General features: G+C 47.3%; 1 protein-coding gene across 1 annotated transcript in view; it reads left to right on the top strand.

The window, feature by feature from the left end:
• The window catches only part of YME1L1 (YME1 like 1 ATPase), a 1167043-nt gene that overhangs the window by 932625 nt on the left and 219285 nt on the right, over positions 1-15133 (top strand). Inside the window, exon 15 of the mRNA XM_069648114.1 lies at positions 12-163. Within this exon, the coding sequence (XP_069504215.1) occupies positions 12-163 (152 nt within the window). The remainder of the gene's footprint in view (positions 1-11; positions 164-15133) is intronic.

The following is a 15133-nucleotide window of genomic DNA, read 5'->3' as shown; positions in this document are numbered from 1 at the left end:
CTTTCATTTAGGTCCTGAGCGAAGAAGTGTTATAATTGATAATAAGAATAAAACAATAACAGCATATCATGAATCTGGCCATGCCATAATAGCGTATTATACCAAAGAAGCCATGCCAATTAACAAAGCTACGATTATGCCTCGAGGACCGACACTTGGACATGTAAGTTTCCAAAATGTATTTCAATAATATGATGGTAGTCTTACAGCCAGTTCCCTTTTGTACTGAGATGATGAAATACATTAGCTTACAAGGTTACACAGTTTTTTATCCGATGGTGTTCACATGATTAAATGAAAAGCAAAAAAGACATGGGGCTTCATTACGAATATGGCGGAGCAGTAGAAAAGTGGCGGTAACCGAATTACCACCACTTTTTGAGCTCTGCCAAAGTGTTAGGCCTTTGAGTGGAGGCTTTACTTCCAGCATCATACTGGAGGTAAATTCTCCACATTTCCGCCCAAAAATGATCAAACTTGCGGAATTAGCGCCTTTGGTAATTTTGCCGAAATCCCCATGGAGTTCTATGGACTTAAAAAAAATGGGGACTAACACAGCCTAACCCTATTTGTAATACGGTGGTAAATCCACCGGACCGAGTGTTGGTAACGGTAATTCCGCCCGGCAGATTTACAGCCGGAATACCACCCAACTCGTAGCGAGGGACGTAGTGCTGGATTTCTTTCACAAAGAGAAAATATTTTCACTTTAATAAACTCCATTGGCTGCAGAGAGTATACATGCCATTCATTCCTTGGTCAGCTCCTTTTCTACTGAGCAATGAATCTTGCTAAGAGGACAGAGACCTAACAGTACTCATTGTAAGCCAATTCACAGTGCAAGGATTTATAAACTTCTTCAGTGTGGTTCTAGGTTTGCACCCATCTAGGGCCAATAGAAGTACACTGAAATCCTCTCCTTGGTCCTCTTAGTGCATAAGTGACCAGCCAGGGGGACTTCTTGTGCTAACTGTAGGAATTTGCGTCTTAGTTCCTGGGGGACCACCAGTCTCCTGCGGATTTGTTCCAGTGTCTAAGGTTATTCAAGCAGCAAGTGAACAACTAACAAAGGAGACCGAAAAACAGACTTGTAAAGGGGGACACAAACAGCAGCTTGGGTCAGAGGTAAGAGGGGGTTGCCATGGATATCTCTAGGTGCACTCCAACGCTCTGGAGCGACTTGAAGTAAGGTATTGCTTACTTCAGGAAAGCAATACCTTTTTCCCTACAGTACCTTGAGTTTGAAGAAAGTGTTTGTGTTGTCTCTTCCACGATATAGCAGCTCTGGACCCGACTTCCGGATTCCATGGTCTGGTGACGAAAAGCAGGACCATGGATGGTGTCTTCCAGCAGCAGTCTCGAGGGTGGGGACATGTGGCATGACTTTCACTAACTTCTTGGTTAATTCTGTAATAGCGCCTTTTCAGCAGCACCAACAAAGGACACGGATCGCCCGGTCAATCTTCTTCACTTTCTGCAGTCCCACACTCTGGTGAGGGGGTCTGGGCGAGTTGGAGCTGATCTCTGGAGTGTCCTTACGGGCTCAGCACAGATTTGGACAGATTCAGCCTTACTACGACGATGCACTCAAAATGGCCAGCAGGTCTCCTTGTATTGCGGTTCCGCAGCTCTGGAAACACCTAGGACCTCGAGAGATGGCTCATTTCAAGGTTAGTCTTGGGACTGGTTATTCCCACCAACCAAAGGGGAGAAGTCGTCCTCTTCGGAGCTCCTCTGTCACATAGAAAACATGGTCAGGACAACAGTGTTGCAAAGGGTCTGCAGGCGTCTCTGGTCTTCTTCTTCGGTTACTTCTGTTTCCAGTGGTCGACTTGCTTGACACCCCAGAAGCCTCACCTTTTATACAGTTCCAGCACACACTCCTCTGCAATCTCTCTCAGCAGTTTACAGAAAGGGGTGTTTGACTATCCAATCAGGACAGCCAGACCCCCTCTGGGAGCTGATCCTATGCAGGCACTCTGGCAGACTAAGGACTGGGGGGTGGAAGAATCCACCCCCACTGTCCGCCTGCCCAGACACTCTGGAGCTTAGGCAGGGATACCTAATGGAGATACTAAGTTACCTCTCTATCCTTAAGAACTGTAGTTACTTAAGGATATAGGAAAAAGAGTCTTAAAGGTGGACCCAAAGGGTCCCCAGCAACACTGCCCATAAGGAGCTGTGTGCTGCAGTTGCAAAATACAGATGCCTTTAAGAGCTATGGAGCAGACCAACTGAATGGAAAAAGCCCCCACTCATTCAGGATAAAAAAAAAGGGCCAGAAGTCCAGCAAAAAGTGTTGGGGTCTCACTAGGAGAGGGGATGAAGCACAATAATAAATCTCCCAAACATTTCTGAAGTCGTTCTTAGTTTGTATTTCAAGCATTTTCTCCCCTTTGTTTTGGAGTAAGATGAATGTATAACGTTTCACCCCGTTTTTATACATTTGCTTAAGTAATCTAAGGCTTTGCTTGTATTCTGCTGCAGCCAGACCCCTCTCTGCTAGGCCCCTTATTGCTCTTCTTAGGATTTTCTTCTTATGTTAAATGTTAAAGGTATTTGTACCGCGCACCGTCACCAACGGAATTGGTCCCCAGGCGCTCAGGCGGATCTGTAAATGATAAAGGTGGGATGGGTTAGTAGGGTGAAGAAGGGAGTAGGTTAGTGACGGGAGTGGTGTTCTGTTGGCAGCTTAAACTCGGTATACACAGGGTGCTGAGCTTTGGTGCGGGTATCGGATCGTAGTCGGTCCACGTGTGCTGTTGTTCCGGCTTATGTGGTGTTGCAGTGTTGTGAAGTGCGTGCGGCTTGTTGTGCGTGAGATGGTTGTGTGAGTTTTTGGAGTGAGATAAGTATGCAGAGTTTGAGCTTATATTGGTTAGTGGGTTACCTGACCTTTACCATGCTAACATTCGCAGTTCTGTCTGAGTGTGGCACTTGCTGGCCCTCACATTCCCATCTAGATGCGGCGCAGGCCAATGTTTAGGGCTCCATCCAGGTGTGGGCATGCCAACATTCACAACTCCATCCGAACGCCATGCAGGCTGGTGTTCACAACTCTAAGTGTGGCACATGCTAGCATTCACGTTTTTTCTAGGCGCGGGCATGTTATCCTTCAATCCTATCCAGATGTGACGCAGGCTAACGTCTATCTAGGTGCGTCTGCCGGTCTGGATATGTTCGTCCGGTACGTACGAGTGGGAGAGTCACTTGAGGGCTTTCGTCTGGGTCTAGGTATGTGGTCAATCTCTGCAGCCTTCCTTTGTGGCTATTTTCCATGATGTCTTATGCTCTGTCGAGTGGTTGGTTCTTTGCTTCGAGTGTTTGTCCAATTTGAGAGTGGCCTAGGTTGGAGTTATTTTCATCATTGTTTTAATGTCTGGGCATTCTAGTGCATCTCCGTTGTGGTTACGCTTTGAAGAGCCATGATTTGAGGAGTTTCCTGAATGCTAGGTGGTTTGTTGTATCCCGTATATTCTTAGGTAGGTCATTCCAGGTTTTTGGTGCCTGGTGTGAGAAAGACGATCCTCCAAGTTTTTTCTGTTGTAGGGTTTTGGTTCCAGGCGTATGTCTGTGCCTGATCTTAGTGTTCTTGTCGGTTGATATAGGCGTAGTTTGTCGCTTAGGAATTCTGCGCCTTGTTTGTGTATTACTCTGTGCGTGATGCACATGGCCTTGAACTTTATTTGTTGTTTCAGTGGTAGCCAGTGTAGTATTTTTAGCGCGGGTGTGATGTGTTCTCTTCTGGGTAGCTTGAGGAGGAGTCTGGCTGCTCCATTTTGTATGCTTTGCAGTTATTTTAGAAGTCGTTCGGGCATGCCCAGGTATAGGCTATTGGCATAGTCTACTCTGGACATGATCAGAGCGATGATGGTAACTGTTTTGTTGGCGAACGACAAGAACGGTAGGATTCTTTTTGCTGCTTGCAGGAGGGAGAAACATTTCTTGATTACCGAGTTTACTTGTGGCTCCAGAGTGAGATTGCTATCCATCAGGACCCATAGGTTTTTTACAGTTGATGATGGTTCTGGTGTGGTGCCGAGTTCTCTTGGCCAGGGGAAGTAGTTGATGTCTCCTCTCTTTTTTGAAACAATCATTATCTCTGTTTTGCCTGGGTTGATTTTGACATGGTTGAGGTTCATCCAGTTGAATATGTCACGAAGGCAATTCTCTAGTGTGGTGTTTTCCTCTCGGGTGTCTTGTATGTTGAAGATTATTTGGGTATTGTCGGCGTAGTTGTAGCATGTGAGGCCGTGTTTTTTGATGAGTTTGATTAATAGGTACATGTAGATGTTGAATAGAAGGGGGGAGAAGGATGATCCTTGTGGTACTCCGCACGTGGAGACTCTGGGTTTGGATTTACAAGGTTTCATCCATATTGTTTCTGTTCTGTTTGTTAGGAAGGATTTCATCCATAGTAGGGCAGTGTATGTTATCCCTAGTCCTTCTAGTCTCTTCATGAGGATGACATGGTTGACAGTGGTGAAGGCTGCAGATAGATCAAGGAGAGTCCGAGCGGTGCTGTTGTCTGAGTCTGCGTTTGTTTTTAGGTCGTCCCATATTGAGAGGAGAGCCGATTCTGTTCCTCTCATATGTCTGAAGCCAACTTGTGCCTGGTCTAGTAGGCAATGCTCTTCTATGAATTCTTGGGTTATTTGGTAGACGTACGTTTCTAGCAGTTTGGCTATGTAGGGTATGTTGGAGATGGGCCTGTAGTTGAATAAGTCCTCTACGTTTCCTGTTGTCTTTGAGTAGCGGCTTGATGTAAGCCGATTTGAAGGCCTGCGGTACTTTACCTGTTGAGATTGAGAGATTGAGGAGGTTGCTGTGGTATTCCATGGGGGTTCCTTGTTTGAGAATTGTTTTGTATATGTCCGGGGGGCAAGGGTCTTCAGGAAAGCCCGATTTGTTGCTTTGGTTTACCAGTTTGACGAATGCCCCAACTGATATTTCTGGGAAGTATTGTAGCTTGTTTGCGTGTTCCTCGTCTGTCGGTGGGGTTTGAGCTGTGAACGCTTGGTCTGTTTTGGATGGAGGTTATTTTGTTTTTGAAGTGGTCTCAGAGGTCCTCGCAAAGTTTCGTTGATGGGATTGGCATGTTGTTGCAAGCCGGTGGGTTTTTAATTTCGTTTATGATTTTGAATAAGTCTTTTTGAGCGTTTGGTGGTCTGAAGATTCGTTTGTCGTAATGTTTCCTCTTCGCTTTTTGTATTTCCTTTTTATATGCGCGGATCTGTTGTAGGAATTTCAATTTGTTTTACGGTGGTTGTTGGTCCTCCATTCAGATTCTAGTTTTCGGTTTTTCCTTTTCATGGCGTTGAGTAGTGGGGTGAACCATTTTGCTGTAGTTTTTTTGCATGATGAGGTGAAGGGCTTTTCTTTGGCGATGTCGTCAAGGGTTGTTGCGATCCAGATATGAAGTAGGGCAACTTTTTTGTCAAGGTCTGCTTCTTCCATGGTTGATGCTTGTGGTTTGCTGAGTTCTAGGAGCTCGGTTAGGTTGGAATTTTTTATGGTTCTCCAATTTCTTTTCATCATGATGGGTTGTTTTTCTTGTTGCATTTTTGTTGGAGCGGCCGTTGTGATTATGAACGGAATAATGAGGTGGTCGCTCCAAAGTATTTGAATTGGGGGTGCCATGGTGATGAGACCCTTGTTGGCAAAGATTGCGTCAAGTGTGTGCCTGCTGAGTGGGTTGCTCCTTTGACTAGTTGTTGTAGGTTCATGGCTGCTAGTTGGGCGGTTAGGGATTTTTGTGTGGTTGTGGTTTCTTCGTCGAACCAGAAGTTGAAATCTCTGAGGATGATCAGATGATTGTACTTGATGGCTAGGGTGGTGATTGCTTCTGTGAAATCGTCTATGATAGTCGCATCGTAGGTTGGTGGTCTGTATATCAGTATGAATTTCAGGTTGGTTTTGGGGTTTACTGAAAGTCGTATTAAGGATTTGCATTTATCGATGTTTAGTGGATCTTCCATTTTGATGGCCAGTTGTTCCATGTGGATGATCGCTAGTCCCCCCTCCCCCCCCCGCCACTCCCCCTCTTTTGGATTTTCTGTTTGTTTGGATGCATTTGAAGTCTTCAGGCAGGCAGTTGTTGAGGGTGATCTTGTAGTTGTCGTCTAGCCATGTTTCGGTTACAAATAGGATGTCTATGCCTCCTCCTGACAGGAGGTCGTATATTTCCATTGCGTGTTTGGACATTGACCGTGCGTTTATTAGGTTACAGTGGATTCTCTGGGTGAGATTTTGTTTTGAGGTTATTTGTTGTTCGAGTTTGTAGTTGTCTGTTCGTGAAGTTTCCGCATTGATGTCGGTAGGATGAAGAACGGCAACAGTTGCTTCTTCATTGAAGCGGTCTAGTAAGTTGATAACAGGGCTGATTAGTCTTGGTGTTTCTGCTGTGATGCTACTCGGATGAAGATCAGCGGTGGTTTCTTCATTGGGTCCGATTGTTGGGTGGGAGGTGGCGTTGCTGGTTGTTGGTACTTCGCTGTATTGTGCGGGATGTAGTGGAAATCGATGTTGCCCCTCTGTTTTTGTAATGTGAGGGGTAATGGGGTCGGAGCCCTCCCACTCTCTTGTTGAGTGCCCCCATCTTTTTTCCGCTTGTATCAGGAAATTATTTGCATGTTTTGAGGTTTCCTTGTTGGGATGTCAGTGTCCCGTGGTTGTTGCGAGGTAAGGTGTGAGGTATAAGGATTTTTCTCTTGTGGATTTTGTTCCGGTTGTGGCTGTTTTAGGCGTGTTTTCTTCCAATGGGGCTGTTTCTTGTGGGTTCTGACGGTGTTGTGTGTTCGTGTTTCTTGTTGCACGATCTTGTTCTCTTTCTCTGCGTCCTTTTCTGGTATGGGCCATTTTCCAGTCTAGGTGCAGGCATAGTATGGTAGTTGGTCCTCTATGCTGTGCTGTGCGGTCGCTGTGACCTCGGTTTTCCTTCTCTGGATACGCTGGGGTGTTCTCTGGCTCAGTGTTGCTTTCTGTCGGTGGGTAGGGTGTGTTTCCTAAGGGTGCACTGTCGGGGGGGTTGGGGGGATTTAGGGTGTTAACGGTCTGCTGGTATGGGATTTAATTGAGTTAGGTGGTGGTGGGTTTCCGTGATTGGTAGAGTACTGAACTAAGCTCAGAGTATTTGAGACCTGTATAGTGGGAGAGAGGCCTATCAGTGTAAACTAAACATCACACGATGCAATTTGGAGATAGAACCCCTGCTAAACGAGAGACCTGCGCAGTGGGAGAGAGGCCCATCAGTGCAATCTAAACGTCCTACACAGCAGTTTGGGGAGAGAGCCCCTGCTGAATTTGAGAGACCTGTATAGTGGGAGAGAGGCCTATCAGTGCAACCTAAACATCATACAATGCAGCTCACGAGAAGCCCATCTCGACAGTCGGGAACAGCAGCATTGCCATTTGCGGTAGACGCAAAGAGCTGAAACACTGAAGGGCCATTTGTTTGAAGATTGCCGGCTGCGGTCGCGGACCGTCCCATCGCAGTACAGGAGTCGGCAGAAGTCCTCCCTCTTGTCCCCAAGGCCCAGGAACACCAGGTACTGCAGAGCTGCACAGAAACAGACACCATCTATTGCACTTTTCTTCAACCTAAAGGTAGTCTACAGTCTAAGAGAACTTACCTCTTGTCGTGCCACCTTGCTTGTTCTCAGTTGGCACTTGCCTTAGTTGCTCCTGTAGAGTTGCTTGCATTTTCTACTACCCACAGGCCCAACAGCTTGTGACCATACATTTGATCCTACTTTTCCTACAAAGATTTCTATAACATTGTGCAAGACTTCCTTACCTGCAAGAATCTTATCCTGAATTACTGGGTCAAAATGGTATATCACTGGTTGGGCTGCTATCCCGTTGCCTACAGATGTCTTCTTAAATCAATTAACAAAGGCCTGAAAAAATGTTGGTGTCATTTGTGTTAACATTAGTGTTATATTTGCTAACATTTCCTACATACCTGGATAATCTGTTGCCACCCATGTTAACCAAAATATTGCTAAATACGTTGTTCATGGCACAAACAACTTCACACTTCATGCACGCTGTCAGCATTTTATGGTCGCGTATGGCAGTGTCTCTGATCTCACTTCATCACAAAGGTCAAATAGCACCACAGACATTATCACGTAATCAAGAAATGACGTTTTCTCTCCTAGTGACCATGTAAAGTTTGGCGGTACATCCCCATAAATAGCACCATTGGCCATCTTTAGATTCTAGGCATGTTAAAAACAGACCCATGGCTTGCCCTCCATTCTCGTTGTACTTTTCAAATTATGATCATTGTTCGTTGACAGATTATTATAATGGAGAACAGCAATACAGTCAGCATTAAGGTGACCCATAATTATAATGTGCAGTCCATTCTACTGCCAAAATGTCAATTTTTCCAAAAAGCCACATATGTTACTACACCAAGGGTTCTGATAAATATTCACAAGGAGGATAGGTTTAGACCAGGTCGCCTCTTTCAACATGATTGTGACAGCAAGTAAACCATACGTGATGTTGAATATGATATCCAGGCTTTCTAGGTTTAGTGTTTATAATCGCTACAATAAGGCCCCCAGATGCACGACCACCCACACCCTTAGACGCCTTCTGTTGAATAACCGTATAACCATCCAATGTATTTGTCCGTTAGCCATACCTCTTGTAGTGAAATGATGTCAAAACCATATAAAGTTTTTGTCCTTGCCCCGTGCCCAAAAAGTTGTTGAACCCCCGGCATTTCCAGCTCAGTATGGCTAACTTCCTGGAGGCAAGTGTGGAGCTAAAGCCCTGTACCATAATCATCCAGTTTCCTTAAAGATCTTCCAAGTAATTCTGGCAGCCATTTCCTCATGCTGACCACTACTGGGAAGTTGCCCCATGGTACAAGTTACTTTCATAGGAAAACAAGATCCCAAACAAAGTAAAACCGAATATTGGGCCCTCGTCTTTTGCATCCAAGTCGCCAAGATGATCAAACGAGAGATCGTAGCCCAACATTCTAAGAGGATCAATTTGTACCATAATCATTTGAACTACGTACTGCGATTTGAAGTCCAGTTGTATGTAGTCGGTTCTATCATCAAAAAGAAAGCAAACCCTGTCAGTATCTTGCGATGCAAGGAGTCGTAACTGGGGTATTTTGTGCAACCGGTAAGTCACAGCCTTGTTCAACACAATAGGAGTGCTATCCTTCTCCAGTCTCTCTAGAAAGTCTGGTTGGTGTAACGCCAAATGAGTGCATCCTAGAAACCAGCAGGCCCTGTATGGCCAATGACGGTAGAGTGGCTAAGGGGTCTCCTCTCTTTCAATGATAGAGGGGCCAAGGGGCATGATGGATTAAATGACAAAGGCCCTGATTTTTACTAGTTTCCTTGTAAGGACCTCGAGGAGCCCTCTTGGTGAAGAATCAATAGAATATTAGCCCCATGAGGAACAATCTGACGGCCTTCCATACTGAAATCATTAGGTTCCCCACCATGGGCAACACACGGTACTGGGTATTGAGCATCGCAACAACGTTGGGGACGTGACTCCCTTCTTTGCACCTCCCTGGTGTTAGTCAGTTGTGTTTGATAGCTCAGCCCCTGATCTTTGCACTTTTCCTTACAATGGCTTCAGGGGGCCCACAAGGAGCCCTCTAGATAAGGATCCAATAAGATGTTAGCCCCATGGGGAACGTTCCGTCTGCTTTCTGTGAAAGGGGCCCCTAGGGGTCCCTCGCGTTATGGAAACAAGGAAAGTCACCACACACGATAGATATGCCAGACACAAGGCTGTATTCCCAAACCTAGGGTTTATTGCAAAGCAAATAGTCTCAGTTGGCCAACTCGGTCTCACGCCCCGCGACGTGTATCTCTAGACCTCGAGGGACGCAAGAGAGCGAATTACGTACATCAGTTACATATATACAAAATGCATATCATACAATCGGCTGTGACATGTTTAACACCGCCCTTTATTGGGTTTCTTTGAACTCAGTTTGATGATGGACACTTCCGACGAATATGACACCTTCAAATATCTATTCTAGTAACAATATGCAACCTTGTAAGTGCAGAGACATCTTTTCTTTGTTGAACAGAACACAGTGCTTCTGTTCTTGTAAGCGAGCTACATATGGGGGAACTCACATTCCAGACCTTGCTATCTATGAGGTGCTATTCGTGTCCTGGGGGCCGATACGCCCTACGGGGCTCGGAAAAGGGGGGCCGTAAAAAGAGCATAATTCAAGCCTTTAGCTGCTTTATTCTAACATATTCTACCATATAACGAGACTGGCTGTCAGCTGTGAAATGATTAAATGCCCTACGGCTCTGCTTCAAGGCTACATTCGGGAGGGAGCCGGGCATTCCTCTCCGGAGCTGCCTACGTTGTGTTTCAACAAACTCTTATTAGCCTCGCGGCCTTGCGGCCTTGTCCTTTCACGTTCAGACAACAATGTTAACAGTCGAGCAGTGTAAGCAGAAATGTGCTGCAAAGCAATTTGAACAGAAAGCAATGAGCAATCGTTAGAAAACAAAATGGCGATTCTTGTTACATCAAGATGGCCGTTCATTGGTCAAACTCGGAAACCTGTATTTCTATTGTTTCGTACATGAGACGGTTGGCCTTCAGCCACCAAAATGCGTTTGCTGTCCATCGTGAGAGGTGTCCATTTTTCCTAGACCGACAACTGGAATCCTTAAGTTCACCACCCTGCGTCTTAAGCGTTGGAATGACGCTGGGGACATTGCTCCTTTCTTTGTTCTTCCATGTTGTTAATTAATTGAATATGGTGACTCTGGGTTGTGCACAGCTATTGAGCTTGAGCAATCCTGCTCAATCAATCTGGCCACCCCCAAAGAGTTGCACTGTAAGCCAATGTCCCTTCCCAATATCTCCATTTCTTTTTCTGTTGCTGGTTGCAATTGCATAGGCTTACTGCTCCCGAGAGCAAGCATAGGATAACTACATGCTCCAAGATTTGGTTGGTTGGTCGTCGTCGTACTAGTCCCTTTTAGAGCCAGTTTCCTTTGATATTACAGCTATATTACTCACCACAGCAGATGGGATTGCATATCCCTCTGTCAGGGCAACCATAGTTATAATGCGGCTAGAGGCTTGGAGGACACAGATTGGGACTGGCAGTGAGAATTGTCATTGGATTGAAGTCTGACGAGATCTAGTTCAATTATCTCTCTGCTGTAATTTTGCGCTAAGGCACTACTGTCCGCTGTCACCTCTCCTGCCAGATGGCGGCTTCTTCCGCCAGTTGGAGATTGTGAAGGAACTTCCTAGAGTTGGATCTACTGGCTTAATTTTTGTTTTCCTAGCACTACATGCTTTCTTAGTAGCCGAGCTATCGATGGCAGCTGTGAGGGATTAATTGCGAACTTGACTGAGTTATCACTGGAGCCTTGTTGCCAGATTACTTCACCCAAACCCCCACAGTATTCGATAGGTCAATTCTGACCTGATTAGCCAGTTCTCAAAGTGTATGGTGCAAGTACTTCTGCAGAGCTATTGGACTGGTCACTATGTCCTCCGACAAAAAACTATTTGGACTATTTGGGTGCTCTGTGAAAAAGGAAGGGCAATCCTCATACTCCTACGTCCCGTCCCCTTTCCTTCATACTTTTGGGATTTTGGGTTTTCCCCCCCCCGAGGTGCCTCGCAGGCCTAACATGCGTACCAGGGTTTTCTCTGAGAGTTTCCACGAGGGGCCTGCCTATACAGGATCACGATCCGAGGTTCACCCTTATAGGCAGCATAGTTGTGCTGAGGCGTTGGGTACCGGAGTTCACTCCGAGGTCTCCTTGTCAGGAGCTTCCCACACAGACACCTGGGTGCGCCCTGAGGCCTCTGTTGAGGCTTTCTGTACCGAACCACAGTTCGAGGCCCCTCTCTGGGGATCTATTAAGACCGAACTCTGTTCTGAAGTTCCTCTTAACGAGGCTAAGGTGTTTACAAAACTGGAGGCCTGTTAAGACCTTGTCTGTGAGATAGATTCCTCAACTTTGCTGCGCTCGCGGAGTCACCGGTTCTGTTGAGGGGGCACAGGGAGAGGTTGTTGACCGTAACTCCTCTGTTACCGGAATTGCTGAGGTTCCTCCTTTTGGAGGCTAATTCAAGGGACAGGATGTCCAGTAAACATCCATAGTGTCTGCCGAGGATCCTTGTGTCAAGGCTAACATTTCAGTCAAGTTCCCTCACCAGTCTGTGGAGTCAACTGCCTCATCTACACATATGACGCAGTTCTCCTCAGACGTTCACAAAATGGCGGGCTTTCCCGCATGGTCTACGGCGACCATTTTGGATTCTTCCCTCAAACCCACGCTATCGACGGCGGGTGCTGGGAATCTTCTTTTCGGTGGACAACCTTTTCCATGCGACAGTGTGAATCCCTTCCGCCCTTCCTATGACTGGCGTGCTCGGATGCCACTACAGCATATGGTCTCACTTCCTGGCAGCCTCTTTGTCAGAGGATGCCTTTTTTGGGATGTCTGAGAGTCATATGCACTCTGACCCCATGAGGGAGTACTTTGAGGCCTCTATCACCAGGGTTTCCCCCTGAGGTGCCCCAAGGGCCTAACGTGCATAACAGATTCCTCTGAGGGTTCTGACGGACCTGCCAGTACCAGACATTGTTCCGAGGTTCACCATCACAGTGCTAAAGTTAAGCCCAATTCGAATGGGTGCTGGGATACCAGGGTTCACCCTGAGGTCTCCGTTTCTGGAGCTTTTCCTGCTGTAACCAGGTTGAAACCGGAGGTTCCTCTTGTGAAGGCTAAAGTCTGTATCGACAGATCTGAGAGGCCTTCTCTGAGGGTCTTGTCAATGAGGTATTGTCCTCAACCGTCTCACGCTCAGGGTCGTGGTCGTACCGGTTCTGATGAGGGGGCAAAGAGGGGGGTCACGGACTGCATTCCCTCCTGGTACCGGCGTGTCTGAGGTTCCTCTGTTGGAGGCTCATTTTGAGAGTGGTTCGAAGATGTCGACTAAATATCCAAGACCACCCAGTACTGACTTTGCCGAGGTTCCTTATAAGGCTAAAGTGTTAAGCCCAGGACTCTCCTGAGGAGGCAATTGCCTCAGCTATGCATGTGACGCAGTTCTCTTCAGGTGGCGACAAAATGGCCGCCCAACCTGCGTGGCCTACAGCACCTACGTTCGCAAAGTCTGGTGCTGGGAGCATTCCTTTCGGAAATAGTAACCCGTTCCGCCCTTCTTTGACCACCGGCGTGCGTGGGATCCACTGCCTCATACTGTCTCGCTCCCTGCTGCTTTTGCTCCTCTGATCTATGTGGAACCGGCCAGGGGTAGACCCTCCTGGCAACCATCCTCCTAAGCCCTCGGCTGAGGATGAGTTTTTTTGGGAAGTTTCAGATGCTCATGCACTCTGACCCTACGAGGATGTATTTCAAGCGTCTTTTCACTCCTGTTTCACCCCATCCCCGGCGGCTCAGATTTGGTTTTTGTTTTAAAACCTGAGGTGGTAGGCGTGGTAAGTCTTCTGTTTTTGCCTCGTTAGGGATGAGCCTTAAGCGGATGGGACGGCGATGAGCAGCCCTGCTCGGTGAGAGTATTCCATGAACGCGGGTGGCTGGTGTAGCTCTGTTAACAGCGATTCCCTTAAGGTGCTTCAAGGGCCTAATATGCACATCAGAGTGTTCTGAGGGTTCCTCAGAGGACCTGCCAAAACCAGACGTGGTTCTGAGGTTCACCATTTGGGTGCTAAGTTCGTCTTTGGCTCTGGATACCGGGGTTTGCCCTGAGGTCTCCATTTCTGGAGCTTTCCACACTAATCCTGGGGTAGGCCCTGAGGTCTCCGTTTCTGGTGCTTGTCACACCGAGCTACGGCACGAGGCCCATCTTGAGGGAACTATATGTCCCTGGTTAAAACCCAAAGTTCCTCTAAATACAGTACCAACGGAGTCGAGGGATCCTCTAAGGGTCCTGTCGGTAGGGTACATTCCTCAACCGTCCCACTCTCGGGGTTGTTGTGGTACCGATTCTGTCGAGGGGGCAAAGAAGGTGATCAGCAACAGGCCTTCAAGTACCTGCTCTGCCGAGGCTCCTCCATTGGAGGCTAATTCTGGGTCAGTTCCTAGGATGTCCACTAAACATCCTAGATCTGCCAGCACCGGCTCGGCCGAGGATCCTTGTTTCAAGGCTAAGTGTTTCTTAAGTCCCCTGACTCCCCTGAGGGGACAGTTGCCTCATTTTCTCCTATGATGCAGTTCTTTTCAGGTGTTGACTAAATGGCGGCCCAACCTCCTTGGTCCACGGCAGCCATTTTGGATACCTCCCTTACACCAACTTTCATACCGACTAGGGCTGGGAGCGTTCCTTTTGGGACTGAACAGTTTTTCCACGCTACGTGGACAACAAAGACCCGATTTGTCGTCCCTTGCCACAGCTTCAGCTAAGGCCCCTTGTACACAGAGGTCAGGGTCCCAGACTCTGTCCTTCTCTGCGATCAGGGGGTTTCAGGGACACTGTGCGCGCCGATCTGAGCTCCTGTTGGTAGCCCCACCTCAAGCAGCAGCAGCAAGGTGGTTGGTTTTTCTCTCTGTCATCTGCCTCCTCTACAGGGACTGGTAATCTCCCTGCCGACAAATCACCAAATTATATTTTTTGTCGGTCACACTACACTTTGGTGGGAGGACGAATCTCGTCTCATCTGGAGACGTGGCAAACCATCACCGAAGACTGGTGGGGTTTGTCCATGGTTTAGGCAGGTTTTCGCTTGCCCTTTCCTCCTACCCCACCCTTCAAACCTCTCTTCCGACAGACTGTTCCCCTCATGGAGCAAGGGAGGGGCTAGTACTGCTGTCCTTTCACAGTGCTCAACCAGACTGCCCTGCGCACTATCTTCGATCTTTCTGAGAGAAATTCAAGTTGGTCACGGCCTTGCCGAATAAAGTCCTCTATTTGGAAGGGCGATTGACTCAGTGTGGTGGTCTTCCAGGATGCGTAAATGCAAATTCTGACCTGGAACCCGCATATGAAATATCACTGGTGCTCTGGAGCCCCGCATATGAAATATCTGCGGTTCTCCATGGGAGCAGAACCCTGATTCAGGTACTCTTTTTGGTCTCAGCTCAGCGAGACGCACCAGAAACTACTCTGAGGGGCCCTGCAGCGGTCTCGA

Source organism: Ambystoma mexicanum, chromosome 2q, assembly GCF_040938575.1.
Source record: "Ambystoma mexicanum isolate Mex_15411 chromosome 2q, UKY_AmexF1_1, whole genome shotgun sequence".
Taxonomy (NCBI): Eukaryota; Metazoa; Chordata; class Amphibia; order Caudata; family Ambystomatidae; genus Ambystoma; species Ambystoma mexicanum.
The sequence above is the reverse complement of the archived record's forward strand: the minus strand, read 5'-3'. Positions and strand labels throughout refer to the sequence as shown.